The sequence below is a fragment of the Lutra lutra genome, chromosome 9 (assembly GCF_902655055.1).
Source record: "Lutra lutra chromosome 9, mLutLut1.2, whole genome shotgun sequence".
In the NCBI taxonomy this organism is placed as follows: Eukaryota; Metazoa; Chordata; class Mammalia; order Carnivora; family Mustelidae; genus Lutra; species Lutra lutra.
In genome coordinates, this window is record NC_062286.1 from 83,195,922 (window position 1) to 83,219,071 (window position 23,150).

At 39.6% G+C, this 23,150-nt stretch overlaps 1 protein-coding gene across 50 annotated transcripts in view; it reads left to right on the forward strand.

The window, feature by feature from the left end:
* MAP4K4 (mitogen-activated protein kinase kinase kinase kinase 4) overlaps positions 1 to 23,150 on the forward strand; it is a 191,167-nt gene that overhangs the window by 122,514 nt on the left and 45,503 nt on the right. For all 50 annotated transcript variants that reach the window (XM_047746625.1, XM_047746638.1, XM_047746624.1 and 47 more), the window contains exons 7-12: positions 248 to 378; positions 5,628 to 5,682; positions 7,153 to 7,231; positions 10,837 to 11,012; positions 13,308 to 13,380; positions 14,854 to 15,064. In XM_047746625.1, coding sequence (XP_047602581.1) covers positions 248 to 378; positions 5,628 to 5,682; positions 7,153 to 7,231; positions 10,837 to 11,012; positions 13,308 to 13,380; positions 14,854 to 15,064 — 725 coding nt within the window. The remainder of the gene's footprint in view (positions 1 to 247; positions 379 to 5,627; positions 5,683 to 7,152; positions 7,232 to 10,836; positions 11,013 to 13,307; positions 13,381 to 14,853; positions 15,065 to 23,150) is intronic.

Sequence of the window (23,150 nt, forward strand, 5' to 3'; positions counted from 1 at the left end):
GGAAGCCCAGGGAAGTAGCTGGGTCCAGGCCTCCCAGGAGCCTATAGACTGGTAGAAGATTTTGTCATTTTGGCAGATTTGCTCTGGAGACAGTACTCCTTATTGATGCTGGTGACCTTAAGGAATTTACATGTCCATGAAACTCTTTGAGCTTATACTGAAGACACCTCCTCCTCACATTTCTTCGTCTTGTGGTTTATTTGTTTGTTAATTATGTTCTACTCCTTCCTTTCTCTTCCTCCCACAGTTGATTTCGGTGTGAGTGCTCAGCTCGACCGGACGGTTGGGAGGAGAAATACCTTCATAGGCACCCCTTACTGGATGGCTCCTGAGGTCATCGCCTGTGATGAGAACCCAGATGCCACCTACGATTACAGAGTAAGAGGCACCTGCTTTCTTGGCCTTCACTGGGTCCCTAGTGTTCCTGAGGGATAGGGGCTCTGCTTATAGATTGCATACCCCTTATCCGTTCTTGCTGTTTCAGTGAGGAACGCTTGGAAACCTTGTTGCAGGTGCACATTTTCTGGGACATTATTGAGATGCTGTCTTGTTGTTCTTCGTTCCCTGTCACCTTTGTTCTCCTTACTAAGTAATATACTGCTTTCACAGCAGTGGAAGTCACTGTCTTGTGCATAGAGCTTTTTGTCATGAGTAAATTACTCTGCCCTGTTTGCCATCCTTTTAAACTTGAAGAACCTATTATAATCAGATATTTATTATACTTTAAAAAATGTTGTTAGAATATATGGCAGTCACTTGGTCTATGTGAAATTTCAGAGTATTGTTAAAGAGCTTTACAGCTTGATTTGGTATACAAATATATTTAAATTATTAGAGTGACCTCTAGAGATTTCTATCAATAATGGATCTTTTTGATCCCATTGTAAAACCATATTTGATCATCAGATTTGGGTTGAATATGTTTGCAAAAATTATTTTTTTAAAAAATTGTTTTGCCGTGATTAAACGAGGCAGTGTTTATGTTCCTATTAATGTTATTGAAACTTGAGTTCATATCTTTACACTCTCTTGTGTCTTTCAGTATTTATTACAAATACCCAATTAATGAAACTCATTTTAAGTATATGGTGTGGTGAAATTTTTATTTTATTTTTTCATATGCTGGAGTATTAGATTAATAGATTATAATAATATTAATAGATTATATAGACTATATGACTTTTCAGACTTCAATATGTCATTTTTGTTATCTCCAAAATTTGAAAACATCTTCCAGCATATCCAAAATATTATCATGCTTAAGTAAATGAAAATAATTTCTTGGGGCACCTTGGTGGCTCAGTTGGTTAAGCATCTGACTTTGGCTTAAGTCATGATCTCAAGAGTCCTGGGATTGATCCCTGTATCAGGCTCCCTGCTCAGTGGGCATTCTGCTTATCCCTCTCCCTTTGCCCTTTCACCTGCTTGTGCTCTGTCTCTGTCTCATAAATAAATAAATAAATCTTTAAAAAATAATTTCTTAATAAGGAGCCTATAATTAGACCCAACTGGTTTGTATCTGACTTATCCAAACTAGCGTTTAATATAAGGCAAGGCATTGTATTTGGCTCTTTGGCCACAGAATATCTTTTAATCAAGCCTAACCAACCCTTCTCCCCTTTTTTCATGACACTGACTTGTTGAAGAGGCAGTATTCCACCATCCAAATTTGTCTTGCCATTTTTGAATTTTAACTTTACAATCTTTGTAAGGCATTTACCTTGTTTCTTATAAACTGGAGAAATTCAATTAGTATCAAGAAAAACCTAAAGCAGGATTGCCTCGGGAGATGGGGTATGGTTTGTGTTGCATCACACCAAGAGGCATGGAACATCTGCCTGTTTCACCACTGATGCTGCTAAGATAGTCACTGGGTCAAGTTGGGTAAAACCCCTCCTTTGCGCCCCATAGTGGAGAAGAGAAAACCTCATAAAATTAAGGGAGAAATTTGTGGGCCTATCCTTCTTATAATCAAACATGTGTTTGAATTGTGTAACATAATTATAGGTTATTTAGAAAATGCTTAAACTGAGCAACTTTAATTCTTTCATTAGAATAGCATATAAACAAGAGAATGCGAATGATAACTACCCATTGTCTGCTTTTATTTTTTTTTTTCAAAGATTTTATTTATTTACTAGAGAGACGGAGATCACAAGTAGGCAGAGAAGCAGGCAGAGAGAAAGGAGGAAGCAGGCTCCCTGCTGAGCAGAGAGCCCGATGCGGGGCTCCATCCCAGGACCCTGGGATCATGACCTGAGCCGAAGGCAGAGGCTTTAACCCACTGAGCCACCCAGGTGCCCCCATTGTCTGCTTTTAAAAGTCTTGTTTGGATTTTAAGAAAACAGCTGATAAAAGTTCATTCATTCATCAGCCAGTGTTTATTGAGTGCCTACCACATGCAAGTCACAATTCTGGGGATACTAAGGTGAATAAAACAGACAAAAGTGCCCGCCCTCATACATACGTCAGTATCATCAAAGCCATCGATGAAAAACCCACAGCGAATATCATTCTCAATGGGGAAAAACTGAGAGCTTTTCCCCTAAGGTCAGGAACACTGCAGGGGTGTCCACTATCACCACTGCTATTCAGTATATGTGCTGCCGAAGCGAGCACTCACCACTGCTATTCAATATAGTAGTACAAGTCCTATCCTCAGCAATCAGACAAAAAAAAGAAATTAAAAGCATCCGAATTGGCAAAGAAGAAGTCAAACTCTCACTCTTTGCAGATGATATGATTCTTTATGTGGAAAACCAAAAGACTCCACTGCAAAACTACTAGACCTCATACAGGAATTCAGTAAAGTGTCAGGATATAAAATCAATGCACAGAAATTGGTTGCATTTCTGTATACCAACAGTGAGACGGAAGAAAGAGAAATTAAGGAGTCGATCCCATTTACAACTGCACCCAAAACCATAAGATGCCTAGGAATAAACCTAACCAAAGAGGCAAAGGATCTGTACTCAGAAAACTATAAAGTACTCATGAAAGAAATTGAGGAAGACACAAAGAAATGGAAAAACGTCCCATGCTCATGGGTTGAAAGAACAAATATTGTGAAAATGTCTATGCTACCTAAAGCAATCTACACATTTAATGCAATCCCTATCAAAATACCACCGATTTTTTTTAAAGAAATGGAACAAATAATCCTAAAATTTATATGGAACCAGAAAAAGACCCTGAATAGCCAGAGGAATGTTGAAAAAGAAAACCAAGCTGGCAGCATCACAATTCTAGACTTCAAGCTCTATTACAAAGCTGTCATCATCAAGACAGTATGGTACTGGCACAAAAACAGACACAAAAATCAATGAAACAGAATAGAGAGCCCGGAATTAGACCCTCAACTCTATGGTCAACTAATCTTTGACAAAGCAGGAAAGAATGTCCAATGGAAAAAAGATAGTCTTTTCAACAAATGGTGTTGGGAAAATTGGACAGCCACATGCAGAAGAATGAAACTGGACCATTTCCTTACACCACACACAAAAAAATAGACTCCAAATGGATGAAAGACCTCAGTGTGAGACAGGAATCCACCAAAATCCTTGAGGAGGACACAGGCAGCCACCTCTTTGACCTCAGCCACAGCAACTTCTTCCTAGAAACATTGCCAAAGTCAAGGGAAGCAAGGGCAAAAATGAACTATTGGAACTTCATCAAGATCAAAAGCTTTTGCACCGCAAAGGAAACAGTCAACAAAACCAAAAGACAACTGACAGAATGGGAGAAGATATTTGCAAATAACGTAACAGATAAAGGACTAGTATCCAAAATTTATAATGAACGTCTCAAACTCAAAACCCAAAGAACAGATAATCCAATCAAGAAATGGGAAGAGGACATGAAAAGACATTTCAGCAAAGAAGACATCCAGATGGCCAACAGACACATGAAAAAGTGCTCCACATCATTCGGCATCAGGGAAATATAAATCAAAACCACAGTGAGATACCACCTCACACTAGGCAGAATGGCTAAAATAAACAAGTCAGGAAACGACAGGCGTTGGCAAGGATGACGAAAAAGGGGAACCCCCCTACACTGTTGGTGGGAATGCAAACTAGTGCAGCCACTCTGAAGAATAGTATGGAGGTCCCTCAAAAAGTTGAAAATAAGGCTACCCTATGACCCAGCAATTGCACTACTGGGTATTTACCCTAAAGATACAAATGTAGTGATCTGAAGGGGCATGTACACCCGGATGTTTATAGCAGCAATGTCCACAATAGCCAAACTATGGAAAGAACCTAGATGTCTATCAACAGATGAATGGATAAAGAAGATGTGGTACATTTATACAATGGAATACTATGCAGCCATCAAAAAATCGAAATCTTGCCATTTGCAACTAGAGAGTATTATGCTAAGAAATAAGTCAATCAGAGAAAGACAATTGTCATATGATTTCTCTGATATTAGGAATTTGAGAGGCATGGTGGGGGGGTTGTGGGGGGTAGGAAAGGATAAAATGAAATAAGATGGAATCAGGAGTGAGACAAACCATAAGAGACTCTTAATCTCAGGAAACAAACTGAGGGTTTCTAGAGGGTAGGGGGTAGGGACAGGGTGGCTGGGTTATGGACATTGGGGAGGGTATGTGCTATGGTGAATGCTGTGAAATGTGTAAGCCTGATGGTTCATAGACGTGTACCTTTGGGAGAAATAATACATTATACATTTAAAAAAAAAAAAGTGCCTGCCCTCATGGAACTTGTATTTGAGTGGGGAGTAAAATTAAAATTCAAGTTTTAAAATTAATATTTCCGGGGACTCGGAAGAGATTCCATGCACAGAAAGGCAGCTTATTGATTACCCATTATTAAAGTTTGAGTGGGGAGTGGAGAGGCTCATCAGCAGTGTGAGTCAAATTAGTGAACTCTGGTAGATTTTATTAATTCAGCTGTTGGACCTTTTATAGAAGAGGGCTTTCTAGCCTTTACAGTTCAAAAAAAATTTTATTTCAAGTATAATTAACATATAGTGTTATATTAGTTTCAGGTTAGCCTTTAAAATTTTAACATCTTAATTAAATTTGAGATAGTGGCATAAAACATAAAATTAAACATAAATCTGGCCCAGGAGTCTAAGTTACTGAATATAAAGAAATGAAACATACTGGGGTGCCTAGGTGGCTCAGTGGGTTAAAGCCTCTGTCTTCGGCTCAGGTCATGATCCCAGGGTCCTGGGATCGAGCCCCACATTGGGCTCTCTGCTCAGCGGGGAGCCTGCTTCCTCCTCTCTCTGCCTGCCTCTCTGCCTACTTGTGATCTCTGTCTGTCAAATAAATAAATAAAATCTTAAAAAAAAAAAGAAATGAAACATACTGAGCAACAGAGTACGCAGTGACACAGAGCAGCTTTTCTACAGGCCACTTCTACTTTAGTCATAGACGTGAGTGGTTCTAATTAGCAAACCAATTTCACCTTTGTTTTTTCATTCATTCATTCATTCATTCATTTGGAAGTTTTTCTTACATATGTGTTTGCTTTTAATTTCATGGCAGACTTCTTTTCAGAAATGCCTTTGTATCATTTGTGTGAGTAACCAGCCGTGGTAAGTTAGTGGTTTCATGTCTAATCTGGTACCTATAACATACTGTTTTATTTTTGCAGAGTGACCTTTGGTCTTGTGGCATTACAGCCATTGAGATGGCAGAAGGTGCTCCCCGTAAGTAACGTTCTTTCCTTTTTAGCCCAGTTGTTGTATGTGACTTAAACCTAGTCTCAAGGCTTCAAACAGAATGGTTTCATGGGTAAAGCCATTCCTGGTGGGACATTCAGATGAAGGAAGCATAAAAACAGTGAAGTTTTAGATGTAAAATGATTCTTGGCATCCACTATTCCTTTTGAAGATCTTTGAAGTCTGTAGGTTACATTTTATCTGTTTAAGTTGTATTCAGGTATAGGACATGAAATTATGATGACATTAGATAATAGGCAGTAATTTTCATGTTACAATTTAAACATCAGTGAAACTAAATCCTAGAACGTGTAACTGGTCCTAACACATGAAATTTTAGTAATACTTATGTTTGACTTTACAGAGGCATAACTTTTTATCTGTAGAATAAGGTCTGGGTTTATTGTGGGTTTTTTGTTCTGTTTTGTTTTTTTGGTTGCTTGTGAAATTTCCTTCTCCTTTGGATTAACTGAATGCCAGCTTCATAAAATTGATTTTTGAGCAGAGACGGTATAGAACTTCAGAGAACAGAGACAAAACAGCGTTATTTGCTGTCCCCTTAAGAAAAGGGGTGTACAAAGAATGTATACTTGTCTGCTGGATAGTTGCTGCTGAATAAATATTTGTTGAATGAATGAAAAAAATTTCCAGTGCCTAAAAATTAGTTTGCAGTACAAGAAATGGATGTCAGTCTTGACCAACATATGTTTCCTCATGTTTCCGTCTGAGGAATTGAGGCAGGGGCTCATTGCCAGATCCTTTGTTTCAGTTTTCTTTCACAGTGGGAATAGATTGTCTTCTTTGGTCCCCATTTCCCAGCTGCCTTGTAAGATTCTCATGAAGGTAAATAAACACACAAAAATGCGCATTACCTATTGTGACATGTTAATATGTGCATATGCCCCGAACATAGCTTTATTGGACAAGTGGTGGAAGTACAAACGGTACTTGCACGGAATCTAATAGTCTGTTTTATTCTCTCGTCTTTGCTCCTTCCTAGAATGACAGCGAACGAACAGTTAACATTGCGGGAGGTCTTTACTGCCACCCTGTCTAGGCACTGTATGAATGCCTTTACAAGCCTTGCCTGATGTAATCCTCACCACGACTCCATGATAATAAAATTATTTTCATTGCAGTCTTATAGATGATTTAGAAACTTAAGCTGTTCACTCCCTTAAGACTGTGAATCTGTATTTATCTTTGATTTACAAAAACTTCCAATGTCAATTTGAAATTGTATATTCTTCTTGTTGCTCTTGACCCCCCTATATTTTGCTGTGTTTAAATGGGGAACTCAGGGTATGCCCTAGGGCTCATAGCTGAATGTCTAGACTGCTTGACATAAAGATTGTCAGACAGGTGATGGGACAGCACATTTGATATTTTGAGTGAGCCCTAGAAATTACAAATGAGTAAAATAAGTACCATACTGACGCCACCGTCTCCTCTCCCCAGCTCTCTGTGACATGCATCCAATGAGAGCACTGTTTCTCATTCCCAGAAACCCTCCTCCCAGGCTGAAGTCAAAAAAATGGTAAGCTATGTATGCTTTGTTGTTGTTGTTGCTCTTTCCTTTTTACAAAAAATTGTTCCTTTTCAGTTTCATTCCAAGACAGAATTCTAGGCATTCCAGTTCCCAAAGAACATAACAAGTGCCCTGAAACTCCAGTTAAAAAGTGTCTTTTAAAAAATTTTTTTTCTTGATAAATTCTCTTTTAATTACAAAATAGTAACAAGTGACCATAGGAAACACTGTAACATGGTTAAAGAAAAAAGTTTCATTTTAATATTTAAGCCCTCTTGTAAGTATTATACATTTCTAAGTATTTTCACGTTCAAAAGCAAAGCTGTATTGACTTTGCCGCTCCTCAGGTGAAATAGGATTTGAATGTTAATGGAGACATTTACTGTAATTGTAAAACACTGAAATTAGGTGCATCTTTTTTCATTCCAGAAATGAAAGGAATGGTCCTGTCTTTGGGCTGCCACCTTTCTCCGTGCAGCCCTCACATGTTTGCTCAAAAAAAGTCGCTTATCAGTGAAGGGCAATGATGGTGACCCTCCTTGGCAAAAACATCAAGAATTGTGGTGGTGGGGGAAACTGTTGATTTGGTTTAGTTTTAAAAAGTGTTGAGGGAAAGGATAGTGCTCTGTTTTCACCTGAGAATTTTGCTTACTTGTTTCCTCTTGAACTTTTTCCGAGTGCTCTCCTCTCACTTCTGTCTCCGCTCCAGCTCCTCATGCCCGTGGGCCCTCTCCCCTTTCCTTTCTGTTTTCCTGGGCTCATCTATCTTACTAGTGCCACACCCACTACCATGGTTGTTATTTCCCCTTCTGAAACTGTTCTCACTGGTTTTCCAGTGAGTGATGTGTCTTCTCTTGGGTTCTTGACTCTAATTGTGAAATATGCAGAAGATCTCAATTTCAAGCCTTCTTCTCTTCTGGAATTGGTCTTTTAGCTCTTCCTATCTGCTCTTCTCTTGGTTGCTGATCTTCTGATGTCCTGTAGTTCTCTTTTCCTGTCTGTGGGCATTATATACACATGCGTATTTTTACTCTTGTTTCTCTCACACTTCTTCCTATTCCTCACTGTCTCTCCCCACCTTTTGTTTGTTGGCAGGACTTTTCTCATTCTTTTTTATACCGTCTTTAACCACATTCTGCTCCAGATAACTGAGCTTATCTAGTTCCACTTACCAGGTTTTAGAGAGTTCTCTAAGGCAGTACGGTTGCCAATTTAGCCCTAATTGGCCTCTTGTATTGAAAATTGATAACTCTGGACATCTATGATGGCCAACTCTAGGGAAACCAAATGTGTATAGTGGGCATCACCAAGGAGTAAGCTTTGGGGCTGGTATGGCACTATCCAACTAAATGAAGCAATGCTCTTTTTTAAAAAAATGGAGTTTATGCTCTGTCTTCAGAGTACCATGAATTCACAAGTGTTTCAGCTGGCCGCACTCTTTTTTTTTTTTTTTTTAAAGATTTTATTTATTTATTTGACAGAGAGAGATCACAAGTAGGCAGAGAGGCAGGCAGAGAGAGAGGAAGGGAAGCAGGCTCCCTGCTGAGCAGAGAGCCCGACGTGGGACTCGATCCCAGGACCCTGAGATCATGACCTGAGCTGAAGGCAGCGGCTTAACCCACTGAGCCACCCAGGTGCCCCTGGCCGCACTCTTGATTATTCTGTCCCTTACTTGCAGTTTGAGATTAACCACTGTGTGTATAATACAGTGATGTAAAGAGACAGATGTAGATGACAGATTCTTTCTGTGTTCTTACACAAAACTTTCTCTAAACTTAGATGCATTTTCATCCATTTACGTCATTGCTGTCATTTTACCCAAGTATTCTAAAAGGATGAGATGATTGCACACATAATGTTCTTCCTCCTTTCTGATTGCTGTCTTCCTATCCACCAGTGTACATTGCTGCTGCTGGTTTTGGAGAAGTGTCAGCAAACATTCTTCCAGCAGAACTTGACAATTGGTTTTAAAGAATATATTGTAGATCATTGATTCCCAAATGCTAATTTGTAGGCATGGTAGATGAGAATCCCTTTGGAATCTTTTAATTTAGGGTTTCAGCCTCAAAGTGTTTCTGGTTTGTAGGTTCAAGAAATGACTCAGGTATTTATATTTCTGATAAACTCCTCAAGTGGTCTTTGTGAGCAATGGAATTGAGGAATCTCTGTGTTAAAACAGGTCCACTACAAGATTCTCAATAACCACAGGATAAAGTCGCAACTTTGAGTGACTTTGAGGGCCCTTCTCAGAGCTGACCCTGACCTATTTTTCTGTTCTTTTCTACATTTCATACTAGCATCAGAAAACGATTCATTACTTTCTTGTACTTTTCTACCTTTGTTATGTTTTTTCCTTTTGTTTTGGAATAATGGCTTCTCTCTCCCATCTCTAGAATTTCAGCTATCCTGCTTTTTCTTGATGTCTAACCTCCCGTAGCAGTAGTTCTTTTCTTTCTTCCTCTGGAAGTTTTATTACACATCTGTTGTTAAGTGTACATATATTTCCTCCATTTTATTTCCTAATGTGTATTTCTTATAAAGCCTAGCATAAACAAATGTAAATTGTTGATATATAAATATTTGTTGAATTGAAAAAAAATGGTAAGTTTGAATGGAAATACAAGACAGTAGAAGTGATTCTTAAAAGCAGTGAAGTAATTGGAAAGAACTGATTTTCTAAATCACATTTTTAAAAGACTGAACAACTCATTCATTCAACAAAAATTTATTGCATACCTCTTGTGGTCTGCCCATGCTCAGCGTTGGGCATTGCTGACAATTGAAAAATCGGAACCAGTTCCTGACCTGTACCTCAGCAGAGGAGACAGAAGGATAAACATGATGTGTGCAGTCTGTTAAATGTAGACACCTGAGGGGAAAGATTCCTAATTTGGGGGTGCCAGGAAAGCCCCACTCAAAGAGACGATGCCTTACTTGAATCTTAGAAGATAGGATGGGTGAGTGTCTCAGCCTCGGCTAGGGATGGGGGTTATCAGGAGGCAGGCATGGAGGAACAGTCAGAAGTAGAAGTAGCTGGTAGGGTGAATGTAGATGACAAAGTCCTTTCCCTCTTCAGAACTATTATGTATTTCTATATCTGTACTTTAAGCATAGAGAATTGATAGATAAATCAGTTGGAAACTGATCGAAATGTCATATTAACAGGTTCAAGAGCCCCAGCCTTTGGTCACTTACCTGACTCCTTATCTCTGTGTCCATCCTTGTCGGGCATCTGCTGTCTCTGTCTGCCTTCATTTTCACAAAAGCCTCCCTTTACCCCCTTGCCTTCTCAGTGGTTAATAAGCAACAATAAGTGAATAATTCAGTGACTAATAAGCAACCTTACATTTAAACCCAGTTTGTTTAAATCTGACTTCCTTCAAAGCTCTCTGTTGGTGATTTATTGTCGTGATGTGGCATAACTCTTCAACCATGCTTAAATGATGCTTTTATCCACCATGGTCCCGAGTTCCTAATATTATCCTGTGCATTTGGAGAATGTTCACAGTGAATTCTGAATCTCTTCTATGTTTTCAGACTAATTATTCACTCATATTATGGAGTCTTGCTCTTTGCAGTAGAAATTTGATGATCCTTTTTACTTCCTCTTACAGGTCAAAGAAATTTTTTAGTTTTATAGAAGGGTGCCTGGTGAAGAATTACATGCAGCGACCCTCCACAGAGCAGCTTTTGAAACATCCTTTTATAAGGGATCAGCCAAACGAAAGGCAAGTTAGAATCCAGCTTAAGGACCATATAGACCGGACCAGAAAGAAGAGAGGAGAGAAAGGTATTGGCCTGTTTTTTATTTTCATTTTGAAAACATAGTATTTTAGGTTTTTGCCACTAGAATAGGTTTCTCCCTTTCCACCCAGGAGTGTGTGCTTTCTTTAGCAGGGCTGGAGTAGCTTGTGTCTGCTCTGCAGGTCAGTCATGAGCCTCCAGTCCAGCCTGGCTCAGGTCGAGCTGACCAGAACTGCATGGTGTGTCGCCAGGCAGACACCAGACAGACAGTGCTGTGGCTGGTCAGCATGGGAGGGTGTTTCTCTTGTTCCCCCTCAGGAGCATGTCTTCGTGCTGCTCTTTTTACTTCCTTAAGGGTGTTTGTGTTCTGAGTGCATCACTCAGCTGTGAATGTCCACATCGGTGTGCTCACTCATTTCTCTCCTGCTCAAGAACCCCCTGGGTTTCTTACTGCTTAACTCTGCAGGTGGCGTGGTCCAGCCTGACTACTTTTTCCTCATTACGGCATAACACAGACACTCCCTTATGTCAATCATTTAACGTCCCTTTCTGTTCCCAGTACCTTGGTTTTGTATCTTTACATGTTCTGTGCCCACCTGCCTGGAGTGCCCTATGTTCCCCTCTGTCCGGCAAGGTACAGTCAGGCTTCATCCCTGTCTTTCCAGCCCTCCCTGTTGCCTCGAGTCATGGTGATCTTTGTGTTTTGTGAGTTCTTACCGTAACTTTCTAGAACAACATTTAAATACCTGGCATCATGATAATGAATATTTCTTGACATTCAAACTTCAAGATCAAAGAAGAAACTAAATAAAGTGCAAGTTCGAGGCGATAAAAGAGTTGTTCACAGCTCCTTTGGAGGCCCGTACTGAGCTTTTTACATGTTCATTTCAGTCTTCAGAGCTAAATCATCAGTGACGCTCACAACTTTCTGGCCCTCTGATATACTCACTTGTAAAAGTAATTAAGCTTTGTACGTTAAGCTGTGTAGTTACAACAAGTGAACTAAAGTTTGAAAGTAAAGCTTTTTCTTAGGGAAAAGTTATTTTTACATTGGATAATTTTCCCAGTATGTATTTTCTTAATGATAGTTCAGAGTCTGGGAACATTTGCTGTGTGCCAAGTGTTTACCAGGTGCTCAGCCTGGAGATTCGTGCACATTTGCAGGTCGGAACAGTGAAGCACTTTATCTTCATTTTTTAGTTTTCAAGTTACAGTGGCCTTTTCCCCCGTTGGCTTCCATTTACCTTTCAAATACCCTCATCCTCACGTCAAAAAGGAATAGTTCATAGTACAAAATTTTAAACGTAACTGAGTACTATTTGAGGGCGTCCAAAGATTATTTAGGTTGGAATTTCCTTTGGAAGCTAGCCTATTTTAATCTTCTTTAAAATTACATAGTTTTGATTGTCTTGCAATGAAAAGAACTAATGTCATAGATGGTGACTGCTGAAGTTGTAGGTATATTAATCTACAATTATATATGATACAGACTGAACCCCATTTTAAGTTCTCAGACTTGTTTTTCTTACCAGGACACTGACTTTCAACTTCGTATCTCTGAAAAAGTTGGAAGTGTGTTTTGTGAATTGATTTATTTTGTAGATCTCTTCAGCCTTTCTAGTTTTGATTGCTCTCTGGAGTGCAATGCTCCCTCAAAGTTAGGTACTGACATTAGGTACAGGGTCTAATAAAATGGACTGTGACTTTGGGGAAAATGGCATAAAACCTGTTGAAGTGAAAACAGGTTACTTATGTTGGAACTTGGACTTAATCTGGTGAAAGGAGAGCAACTTTTCTTTCCTGCTTTTGCTGTATTGTTTCTGCATTTGTTTTTCCCTGGCTTCATCTTTGTAACTTGTAACTTGTAACTTGTAACTTTGTAACTTGTACCAAAACCCTGTTTTGGTAGCTCCCTAAGTGCCAACAATAACCAAATGACGTCTCCCAGTTTGGGCCGTTAAGTCTCTTTCTTTCGCATTTTGGCATCAAGGGTCCTTTCCGAATTTGCTGATGTTTTGGGGCCGCTTTTCTTATGTGTCCAGAGCTTGAGAGCCCTTCTCACCGCCCTGTACCCCCTCCCAGTGCATCCCATAAGGAGTGGTCTTCAATGCAGTGGAATCTGCTCTTCCATGCAAAGTAAGGGTAGCCCAGGGAATGCCGCTGTTTACTGAATGTGGGAATTGGATGTCACACTCCTCCTACCTCCAGGTTCTCTACACATTTTTTCCCCTAAAGGACATATTGTTTGTTTTCTGCTGTTACACTCTTGGAGATGCTTGCCTATACATGCATGTGTCATGATTTGTGAACTCTCCCATTTATCTTGCCCCTTTCTTTGTAGATGAAACCGAGTATGAGTACAGTGGGAGTGAGGAAGAAGAGGAGGAAGTGCCTGAACAGGAAGGAGAGCCAAGGTAATGATAAAGCCTCAATTTATCATTGTAATTGAACTCACTTTATCATTTTAAATGAACTCACTGTTCAACTTCCTGCTTTATGAAGAAATTGTTTCACGTCGATGCCAGGATTTCAAGAAATCTTCAAGTACCTTAAAAGTGCCTTAACATCTTCATTCTTTTTCATCCTTTGAAAGATACCTATTAAACATTCTCCCACTCTTGATCCTCTTATCCAGTGGTGCTTTCCTGAGATTGCATTATTTCCCCTCCCCTATCACGTGGCAGTACATAGGGCTGTTTGGTTCTGGAAAGAGGGGCCTGCTGCAGGCACTGCTGCTCCGGGAGGCATGGTATGGATGGTATGTGCTGTGCAGCGTATAGAACAGTCCTGCTCCAAAGGCTTGTCCTGCCCGGGCAGTTGGGCGTCTATTGAAAAACACGGCAGGCTTTCCCAAAATGTTATTTGGTTTGGTTTTGTTCTTCCCACAAGTGTGGTTATCAGCAGTTCATTTCTTTTGCCTATGTATATTCTGTCCTGATTAATCTTATAGTCTATGGTTTGGATATCTGTGGCTTCCCCCAAGGTACAGTGAAGGAGAAGGTTGAAGGTTTGGTAGTATGAATCTTACAGTAACTAATTATCCAGAGAGGTTTTAAAATTTTAGTATGGTCTTGCCTGGCAGTCCTTCATGCTTTCAGCTACACGTAGCTTGACTCATTGAACAAAAGGAGCCTGGGAGGGTATGTTGAAAGACCTGTGGAGACCCATGTATAGGCAGTGGGAGTTTGGAGAGAGCATATGAAGAGATAAGAAAATGTATTGTTAAAACCCTATATGTTTTTCTGCTTACATAGTAGAATATTTGAATCCATTTGAGACTAAATATTTTGGAGTAATTTGAACTGATTTCTTGAGCAATGTAATTGTTTTGGGTGGGAGCATGATACAAGGAAAGAGGCTGTTGAAGGAGATTGATTTGCCATGTTATTCTAGGTAGTGAAAGTGGAGCAGTGGCTCTCAGCGATGAGATCAGCTAGTGATGATGCTGTTTATCTGTGCAGTGGTTCATTCTTGGAACCCACTTGGGTTCAGCCGCTTATTCAGGAAGCAGGCAGTGGGAGGGCATATGTGGTAAGACTTGGTGAGAAGTAAGGTGGTCAGAGAGGAAGGTGGTTCCACTTCTACTCATGAAGTTGAAGAAGGAGATTTCCAACTTTTCCTTTTACAGAGTTTGAGTTGATATGAGAATCCTAAGTAGAGATATCTTTCAAATATCCAGGATGGAGTTTGAAGATATTTGTGAAATGGATAAAAGATGTAATACTATTGAACTGTAGATACAGTTATTCCCATGGATTTATTAGTTGAGCCTCAGAGTGGGAGGAACTCATTAGGGGGATGACTAGAATAGGACACTGAGGCCCCAGTCTCACTTGGAGGGCAGAGTGATCTGTGCGCACCCCTGAAAGCCCTGCCTCCTCCTCTAGCTCCATCGTCAACGTGCCTGGTGAGTCAACGCTTCGGCGGGATTTCTTGAGACTGCAGCAGGAGAACAAGGAACGTTCTGAGGCTCTGCGGAGACAGCAGTTACTGCAGGAGCAACAGCTCCGGGAGCAAGAAGAATATAAAAGGCAGCTGCTGGCAGAGAGGCAGAAACGGATTGAGCAACAGAAAGAACAGAGGCGTCGGCTAGAAGAGGTAGGAAAAGGGAAATGTCCAGTTGGTTTTCTTTTTCTTTACTTATATTGGTAGCCAGACACTCAAAGGAATGTTTTCTGTGGCCACCTGATATAATACCTTTCCCCTGGCTTACCTGCTCAGGTGATTTCAGAGGGAAAGCTTACACTTTTGGACTGACAGGCCTTCACATTCCTTGTGGTCTTCAAAATGTTTTCCTTGCTTGTAAAAACTCAAGGACCTGCCCCACAGTTTCTCATCATCATACTTTGCTTAGATGCAGAACAGCAGGGGCCCAGAGATAGCATCATACCATTTCTGCAAAGGCTGTTTCTGTTTGTGGATTAAGTTGGCAAGCTCAGGCTTGACCTGATTTCTTTTCTTCCCTTGGCCTCTGGGTCCAAGTTCACATGTACATATTTTTCTGAAACTTCAGACTTTTTCGCAGGAAAAATGTTTTTTCTATGAATGCCTTAGCTTTAATTTTTTTGTTTTGTTTTGTTTTGTTTAATAAATGCCTCAACTATAGGTACATTTAAGAGTAAGGGATGAAAAGGGTACCTGGCTGGCTCAGTCAGTGGAGCTTGCAACTCTTAATCTCAGGTTGTGAGTTCCAGCTCAGTGGGTGTAGAGATGACTTAAAATCTTTAAGAAAAAGAGTAAAGATGAGAAAATAATTACATTGGGTATAATTCACCTGATCTTCTGTAATCTAGTTGTTAATGTAGTGGAGTTAGTTCTATTCTGCAGTGAGGAACTATATTTTGTACTACCTGCTCATTTAATTCAGTAATACTACTAACATTGGTGCTGTGGTTACCCAGAGCTTTTTCAGTTGTACTTCATAGACACATCATTTCTCTCTATTTCACTTGGGGCACACATACACACAAAAAACATTTTGTTTTTTCTTCCTATTATTATATATTTCACAACTCCAGTTTTCTCATTCATAATAGTACAACTTCACATTTCTCATTCATAGTAGTTTCTGTTTCTGCTTAATTAATTCACCTTGATTCATATTTCTTACAGCAGAAAAAGAACATAAAACAAGAAGGAAGCCCTGTATTGATACTTAACAGCGGAGTTTAATGTACATAACAACACATGGGATATTACCCAAGTTTTTTAAGAGTATTTCATGATTAGGGGAAATCTTTGTTTTGTGTGTTTTGTAGTCTGAATCTGAAAACTTTATACTTTGTTCCTAGTTTAGAAAACCAGCGCCCTTCTAATAACTAAGGAGACTAGAAATATTTAGCCCAGGCTTATGGAAGAAAACATAGGACATGACCTTCCTCTGTAAGAGGGACAACAGTGCTGTTTACCTCTTTTTGCAGTTTATTTGCAGACTCTTTTGTAGTATTTTTAAGACTCTTCTCAGTGCTCTTTGAACATAACAAAAACCCAGAGTGGTCTAGGGTTTGTTGAAGTTGCATGGTGATCATTCATATGTGAGAATGCTTGAGTGTTGAGGCTCTGGCTATTTCTAGTTCTTTATGCAGTATTTTCTACTGTCCATTTAAACCCTGGACTGTACTTTCCCTAAAGACACGATATAGGGTAGTTTGGTGATTTATAACATCAGCTCGAGCTCATTTGTAACACATGCCACGGAAATTGCTTTCAGCCCAAATGGTAGTGGGAAAAGTGTCCATTATCCAGCGTCTGTAGGGAGGAGGATTGCAAAGTGAAGGCTGGCACTGGCTAGAGGAGAGAGACCGAAATTTGATAGCCATTTTGTTTTATTAGTTAAAACAAAGACTAGAGGATTAGGGATGTTGGCTAAATGAGAACTTCACACTTACTTGCTTCAATTAGCCCTTTAATTTCAGCTTCTCAGTAAGAGTTCAAATTCAGAGTCACCTCTTGGCACCTCTTAATCAGGAAAGATGGAGCTGGGTATCAAACAGGGAACATTTGCATGAATAGAATCCACTAATTTGGATTCTTGATGATCTAGCTCCGTTTTACTAGCCTAGGATAATTAAGCGTTATCTATACTCTAGGTCTCAGAAGGTAATTTGGGAATATTTAAACCATAAATGGTTTTTAGTTCTTTATTAACATTAAAGCTTCAGTCAGAACTGTTTGGGGAATAGGGATTCCTTTTGTTATTAACGAAGTAGAGATGGTCAGCCTCAGTCATAAGATAAATGACAATTAAGACTGAAAGGAGAGGGGTGCTTCGGTGGTATGGTAACATTAAATTAACAATAGTAAGAGTCCAACTGTTGATCTCAGCTCAGGTCTTGATCTCTCGGGGTCATGAGGTAAATAAAGCCCTGCCTTGGGCTTCACGCCAGCTTAGAGTCTACTTAAAACAAACAATCAAACAAATGACCCCCCCCCAAATGAAAGATAACAAATATTTGTCAGTGATTGACAAAAAGAAATGGCCCCAAAGTCGAGGTTGTAGGGAAACTGAGTACAGATTTTCCTTTCTTTGCAACTGCCACAAAATCCGGCTCATCAGCCCTCTTTGCAGATGAGTGCTTGGCCCTTCATAGGACCTTCATCTTTAAGAAATCAGTAGGTATGTATACTCCGCTCTTCTTTTGTTCGTTGAGATGTGCTGCTGCTAGGATCCTTCACCTTTATCTTCCTCTACTTCCCCCTCCTTGGCTCCTGTGTGAACTGGAGGTCTTAGAAGTCCTTGCAAATATTTTCGATGCTGTCTCTCATCTTGCGGGAAATGGGGTTTCTGTTTGTATTTTCCATTTTCTTTTTTTGTTTTCTGATGGTCTTAGGCTGAAAGGGGGAGAATGTGGAGCTCAGGCAGCGTTCACACTGGCAGCTTCGGTCTAGTCCTTTCCTGGACCTCACAGCTCCTCACGTGGTTGAGTCTGCTCCCCAGTCTTTCTCATCAGGATCTGCTCAGGGTGTTCTCCACTTACTGAAGTATTGCATCTAGATTCAGAAGCCCATGTGGTAATGACCCCCTGCATCAAAAATGTTAACATGACTCTATTACCTTTCATATTTAGATGCATCATCACACCTCTGCCTCAAATAGAATGTTGCCTCTAAGGGGCGCCTTTGAGTGGCTCAGTGGGTTAACCCTCTGCCTTCTGCTCAGGTCATGATCTCAGGGTCCTGGGATCGAGCCCCACATTGGGCTCTCTGCTCAGCAGGGAAACTGCTTCTCCCTCTCTCTCTGCCTGCCTCTCTGCCTACTTGTGATCTCTCTTTCTGTCAAATAAATTAGGAAAAAAAAAAACTTAAGAAACTAGCTCTTTTTTTTTTTTTTCTCTCATAAAAATTGTTCTTAGGCCAGCTTTTCCTCCCATTCCATTCTTTCCCTTTGAGGGGAAGCACGATGAAGGATATTTAATTATAGTGTCATCTTATCCTAATGGTTTGTGCTCTTGTTGCATTGAGTCTTGATATCTATTAACTGTTTCTTCCTGCTTCCATGACCTATATCCACATACTTGATTAGCATGTTTTCTCATTCTTTGTCTCTTTTTAATACAAATACTAAGAGCAGAAGATCAGTAGTCTAAGTTAAGATTATCACATTATTAGTTGGTATAGTTTGGATATGTTTTTGAACCTCTTACATATTTAAGTAAGTTTCCTGTCTAGTTTATATTTCTTCATTTTGACCTCATGGAAACTTACCAAATTATTAGTAAAAGCAAGATATGTTTGTGCTTTGGTTTGCTACTTTAGTAAACTTTAAAAAAGATAATTTCTAAGGGAAGATTTGTTTTGAGTAAGCCCTTGGTGCCATGATAACACCAGTACCTTATGGTTGGGGTATTTTAACTGTATATAAATGATATTTTTAGTATATATAGGAGTCAAAATCAAACTTTTCATTTAAGGTTTAAATTTATCCTTTCCTTTAAAAAAAAAAAAAAAGAGGAAGAAAGAAAGTAAGGAAACCCAATTCCCTATCTCTACCCAGTCTTACCTTTTGGGAAGATGGTACCTGTGCTCTGTAGACTGTTTTAGCCTTGGAGTTGCAGTTGTCATTTTGTGATTTTAGTTGCTTCAAGTTGGGGATCAATCTTAGTGGCAGCCCCAGCAGTTTCTTTGCTTTTTATTTCACCAAGAGGACACTTGGTTATAATCACTTCCAGCATTTCTACAAATTCCAAAGTGACTAAAATTTTAGAGAGTGGCTGGAAGTGGAAGAAATTAAAAACAAAGGAAAGCAAGAGAAAAATACATTTTCTGTGTGAAGTGAGATCTGTACTGAAGTTAACCTGTAACACCAGGAAAACATGAAAAATTTTTTCTAAGAAAAAAATTAGTAAACTGCCCCATGTATTTGTTGGCTCTGGGATCTTAGAAGGAAGACATGGTGGACCCCTTTACCCCAACTGGGTCTCCATGTATCATAAAGAAAGAGGAACCATTTCCTCACCCCTCTTTGCCTACACAAAGGCCTTTGTGTGGCAGATCATGACTATCTCAAATCAAGGGTCCGTATTAGCACAGTGCTACTTTTTTTTTTTTTTTTTTTTTACACAGTCCACCTGTGATACATGCATCAGGGCGTGCTAGTGCCCCTACAGCCCAGACCTTGCTTTCTATCAGGTTGGCAGCTCCAGATTTTTTTTGCAGAGGGTAGTTGTCTTGTCTTTCAGAACTCCATGTAAGTTCTTCAGTGTTCTTTTGACATCCTAGTCTAGTGTTCGGTTATATTTACAGTAAAATTTTATAAGAGTTAGCTTAATTTAGCAAATGTTACTTTGCTGCCTGAAGGTGGGAAAGAATTGTCTTTGGGTAGAAGCAAATAGTTTTTCTACTAACGCTTCATCAGAACTTGTACAAATAAACCTCAACAATTGATGGTATATCTGTGCAGTAAGTAACACGACCTCAGAAGTGCTTGGAGGTAGCCGAATGTGAAGAACAGACTGGTTTATTAAAGTCAGTTAGTTTCTACTAAGGCCAGTAATTCCAGTGGAGTGTATTTAAATGGACCTCACTGTTAGCAGTGTGAAAAGTTTAGAAAAAGTTTTTAGAATGTGAGATGAAAATACTACTTTTAAATACCAGACTAGAAAGGGAACCTAATTAAAGCATAGCTGGAAAAGTACATACTTAGGCATGCTTGGGAAAATTTTGAGGAATAGGAGAGCTCTATAATTTTAGAGATTTGGAAATCACTTTATAGCATTGTGCAGTTTTTCAGTTTGTTTGATTTTGCTTTCAAAGAGTGATTTAAAAAAATAATGATTACATCAGTTTGCAAGTGCTTCACAGGATTAAATCATGTTAATCATTCCTAGTGGGGAAAGCCTGAAAAAGGCATGTCTGCTAGAGTCTCCTAGGTTTTGTTATTTGAAATCACAGGCATAAGATTAATCCAGTATGAATTCATGGTACTTGGTTGATGGTTGATGGCATATGTATTTTGTTTTTGGCTACCTTCTTTCGAGGTTCTGTTGTAAGAGGCCAGCTTTTCACTCGAACCATCTAGTAAGATATATTTACTAAGGGCTTTCTTCTACTTTGAGTTATCCCTCCTCCCTTAAATTGAGAACCTGTTCTGAGTGAGGTGGTTTTATGGTTGATAGTTTAGAACCTTGCTCTTGGTCCAGTTTACAGTTTCAAATGTTAAAGCATAATGTGGAAGAGGAGTCAGTAATTGCCTTTTTTTTTTTTTTTTAAACTTTAGCCTCAGTCTTTTCAACCAGTTGGTTTACAAACCAAAATTTGCTTAGTAGGATATTTGTAGGAAACTTAGCACTTTCCACATTGTCTTGTGGATTTTTTTTTTTTTTAAGATTTTATTTATTTATTTGACAGAGATCACAAGTAGGCAGAGAGGCAGGCAGAGAGAGAGAGGAGGAGGCAGGTTCCCCGCTGAGCAGAGAGCCCGATGTGGGGCTCGATCCCAGGACACTGGGACCATGACCTGAGCCGAAGGCAGAGGCTTTAACCCACTGAGCCTCCCAGGCGCCCCGTCTTGTGGATTTTTTAAAAGCGTATGGCTTATATTACTATGAGACTTAAAGGAGACGGACTGTGCCTAGTTTATCTTTGTATTCTGATCATGGTGCTTAATATTTCTCAAATGGATGAATGGATCATTTGTAGTCCTAGATGCATCTCTGGAAAGAAGGGACTTATTCTTTTTTTTTTTTTTTTTTTTAAGAAGGGACTTATTCTTAAAATTTATGCCCCTTCTTAAATGGAATTCTGGGCTCCTACTCAACTCAGGCAGGAGATTGGGAGGATGCTTAGAAGACTGCAGAGATTCCTAGCCCAAGGGACATAAGGCCCCAATGAAATGGCCGTACTGCCTCACATCACCTTGCATTAAAGCTTAATAGTTACCAAGTGTTCTCCACAACCCTTGTAGGTGGCTTTTTTACTGTCTTACTTGTCAGTGGGCAACCAAGATTGTGGGCACTGAGAAAAATCTTTAACATGAAAGATTCCAGGACAAATGGAAGAAGGACCTTGAAGGACGAGACAGTGTAGGGAACAGACTAAATATTTCACACATACGCACATGTACAGAATCTTAATATCCTTAGAATGAGAAGAACATATAATATTCATAAGAATGTCCAGAAAATAAGAATTTTTGAAAAGTTTTTTTTTATAAATTAAAACTCCCAAAAGTATGGGGTGTATGTGTTTATGTATGTTGGGGGAGGGGTTAAGTTTATGGGGAACAGAAGAGAAACAGAATCAACCAGGGGCTTTAACTTCATTTAATTAGGTGGTCCAGGAAATAATTACTATAGAGAGAACCACAAAAGTAATTCAAGGAAAGTTTCTAGAACTAAGAAATAGAAATTCTGGACTGAAAGATATACTGAGTACCCAGCACAATGAACAAAAAAAGACCCATAGAAACACACATACATCGTCTTGACATTAAAAATGTCTGAGATGAAAAGAGGATCCTGAAAGCCACAGTGGTGGGGAGCAGGTATAGAGGGGTGTGCATGGGTCTTATACTAAGTATCAGTCATCTGAATGGTCCGAGATTCTCCAGGAACACCGTTAGAAACTAGAAAATGACATAGCTGTACTTGTGGAAATCTGAGGGAAAATTACTTGTCTCGGCCAAAATTATATGTACATTGTGAGGGTAAAAATTCTGTGGCCTGGCCTGCAAAGTCCCTAAAAGCCTTTTGCCTTGTTTTTACTACTCCTCAAGAAGCTACTAGAGGATATGGTCCCACAAATGAGGAAGAAGTTGACAAGGGCTCTAGGAAATGGAATTCTGCACAGGAGAGAGGTGAGAAGGAGTCAGTTAGTGGACAAGTACAGGATTCCTGAAGAGCAAGAAGTGTTGGTTGCAGAGGGGAAGAGAGGCTGTGAGAATCAGTCTCTAAGACAAGAAATTTTGACTGTATTTGAAGGAGGTCTGTGGTGGTATAAGAGACTTTACAGGGATGCCTGGGTGGCTCAGTTGGTTAAGCTGCTGCCTTCAGCTCAGGTCATGATCCCAGGGTTCTGGGATCCAGTCCCTCATCAGGCTCCTTGCTCAGCAGGGAGCCTTCTTCTTCACCTCTGCCTGGCACTCTGCCTACTTGTGTGCGCTTGCGCACTTGCTCGCGCGCGCGCTCTCTCTCTCTCTCTGTCTCTGACAAATAAGTAAATAAATAAAATCTTTTAAAAAAATAAAAAAAGAGACATTACAGATGATTTTGTGATGGACCCATAGAAAGCCAGTGAAACAGACAACAGCAGCAAAAATAAGGCAAGTAATAGCTCCCCAGTAAACTCAAGTTTGCCTGAATATGGTTTTCATTTAACAGAAATTGTTACAGGACTGGATTAGGAGCATATGATGGTGCTCTATGAGGGATATTCTTTGGGAGAAATCAATAGATGATGTCTAAAGTGGAAAAAATTAAATAGCTCTTATAAACTTAATTTAAAAATCGGGTTGTAAATACTATGGGTAAAGCTAAAAGCATTGAAAGTGGTTCTACCTTGGGAATAAGAACTGGGGGTGAGGAGAAATGGAAAACCTAATTTTTGATATAAGCCTTATATTCTTTTTGACTTTTTAAAGTACTTAGTAGTTTAAAATTTAAAATGTAAGTCACGCCTAGGTGGCTCAGTCAGTTAAGCATCTGACTCTTGATTTTGGCTCAGGTTGTGATCTCAGGCTCGTGAAACT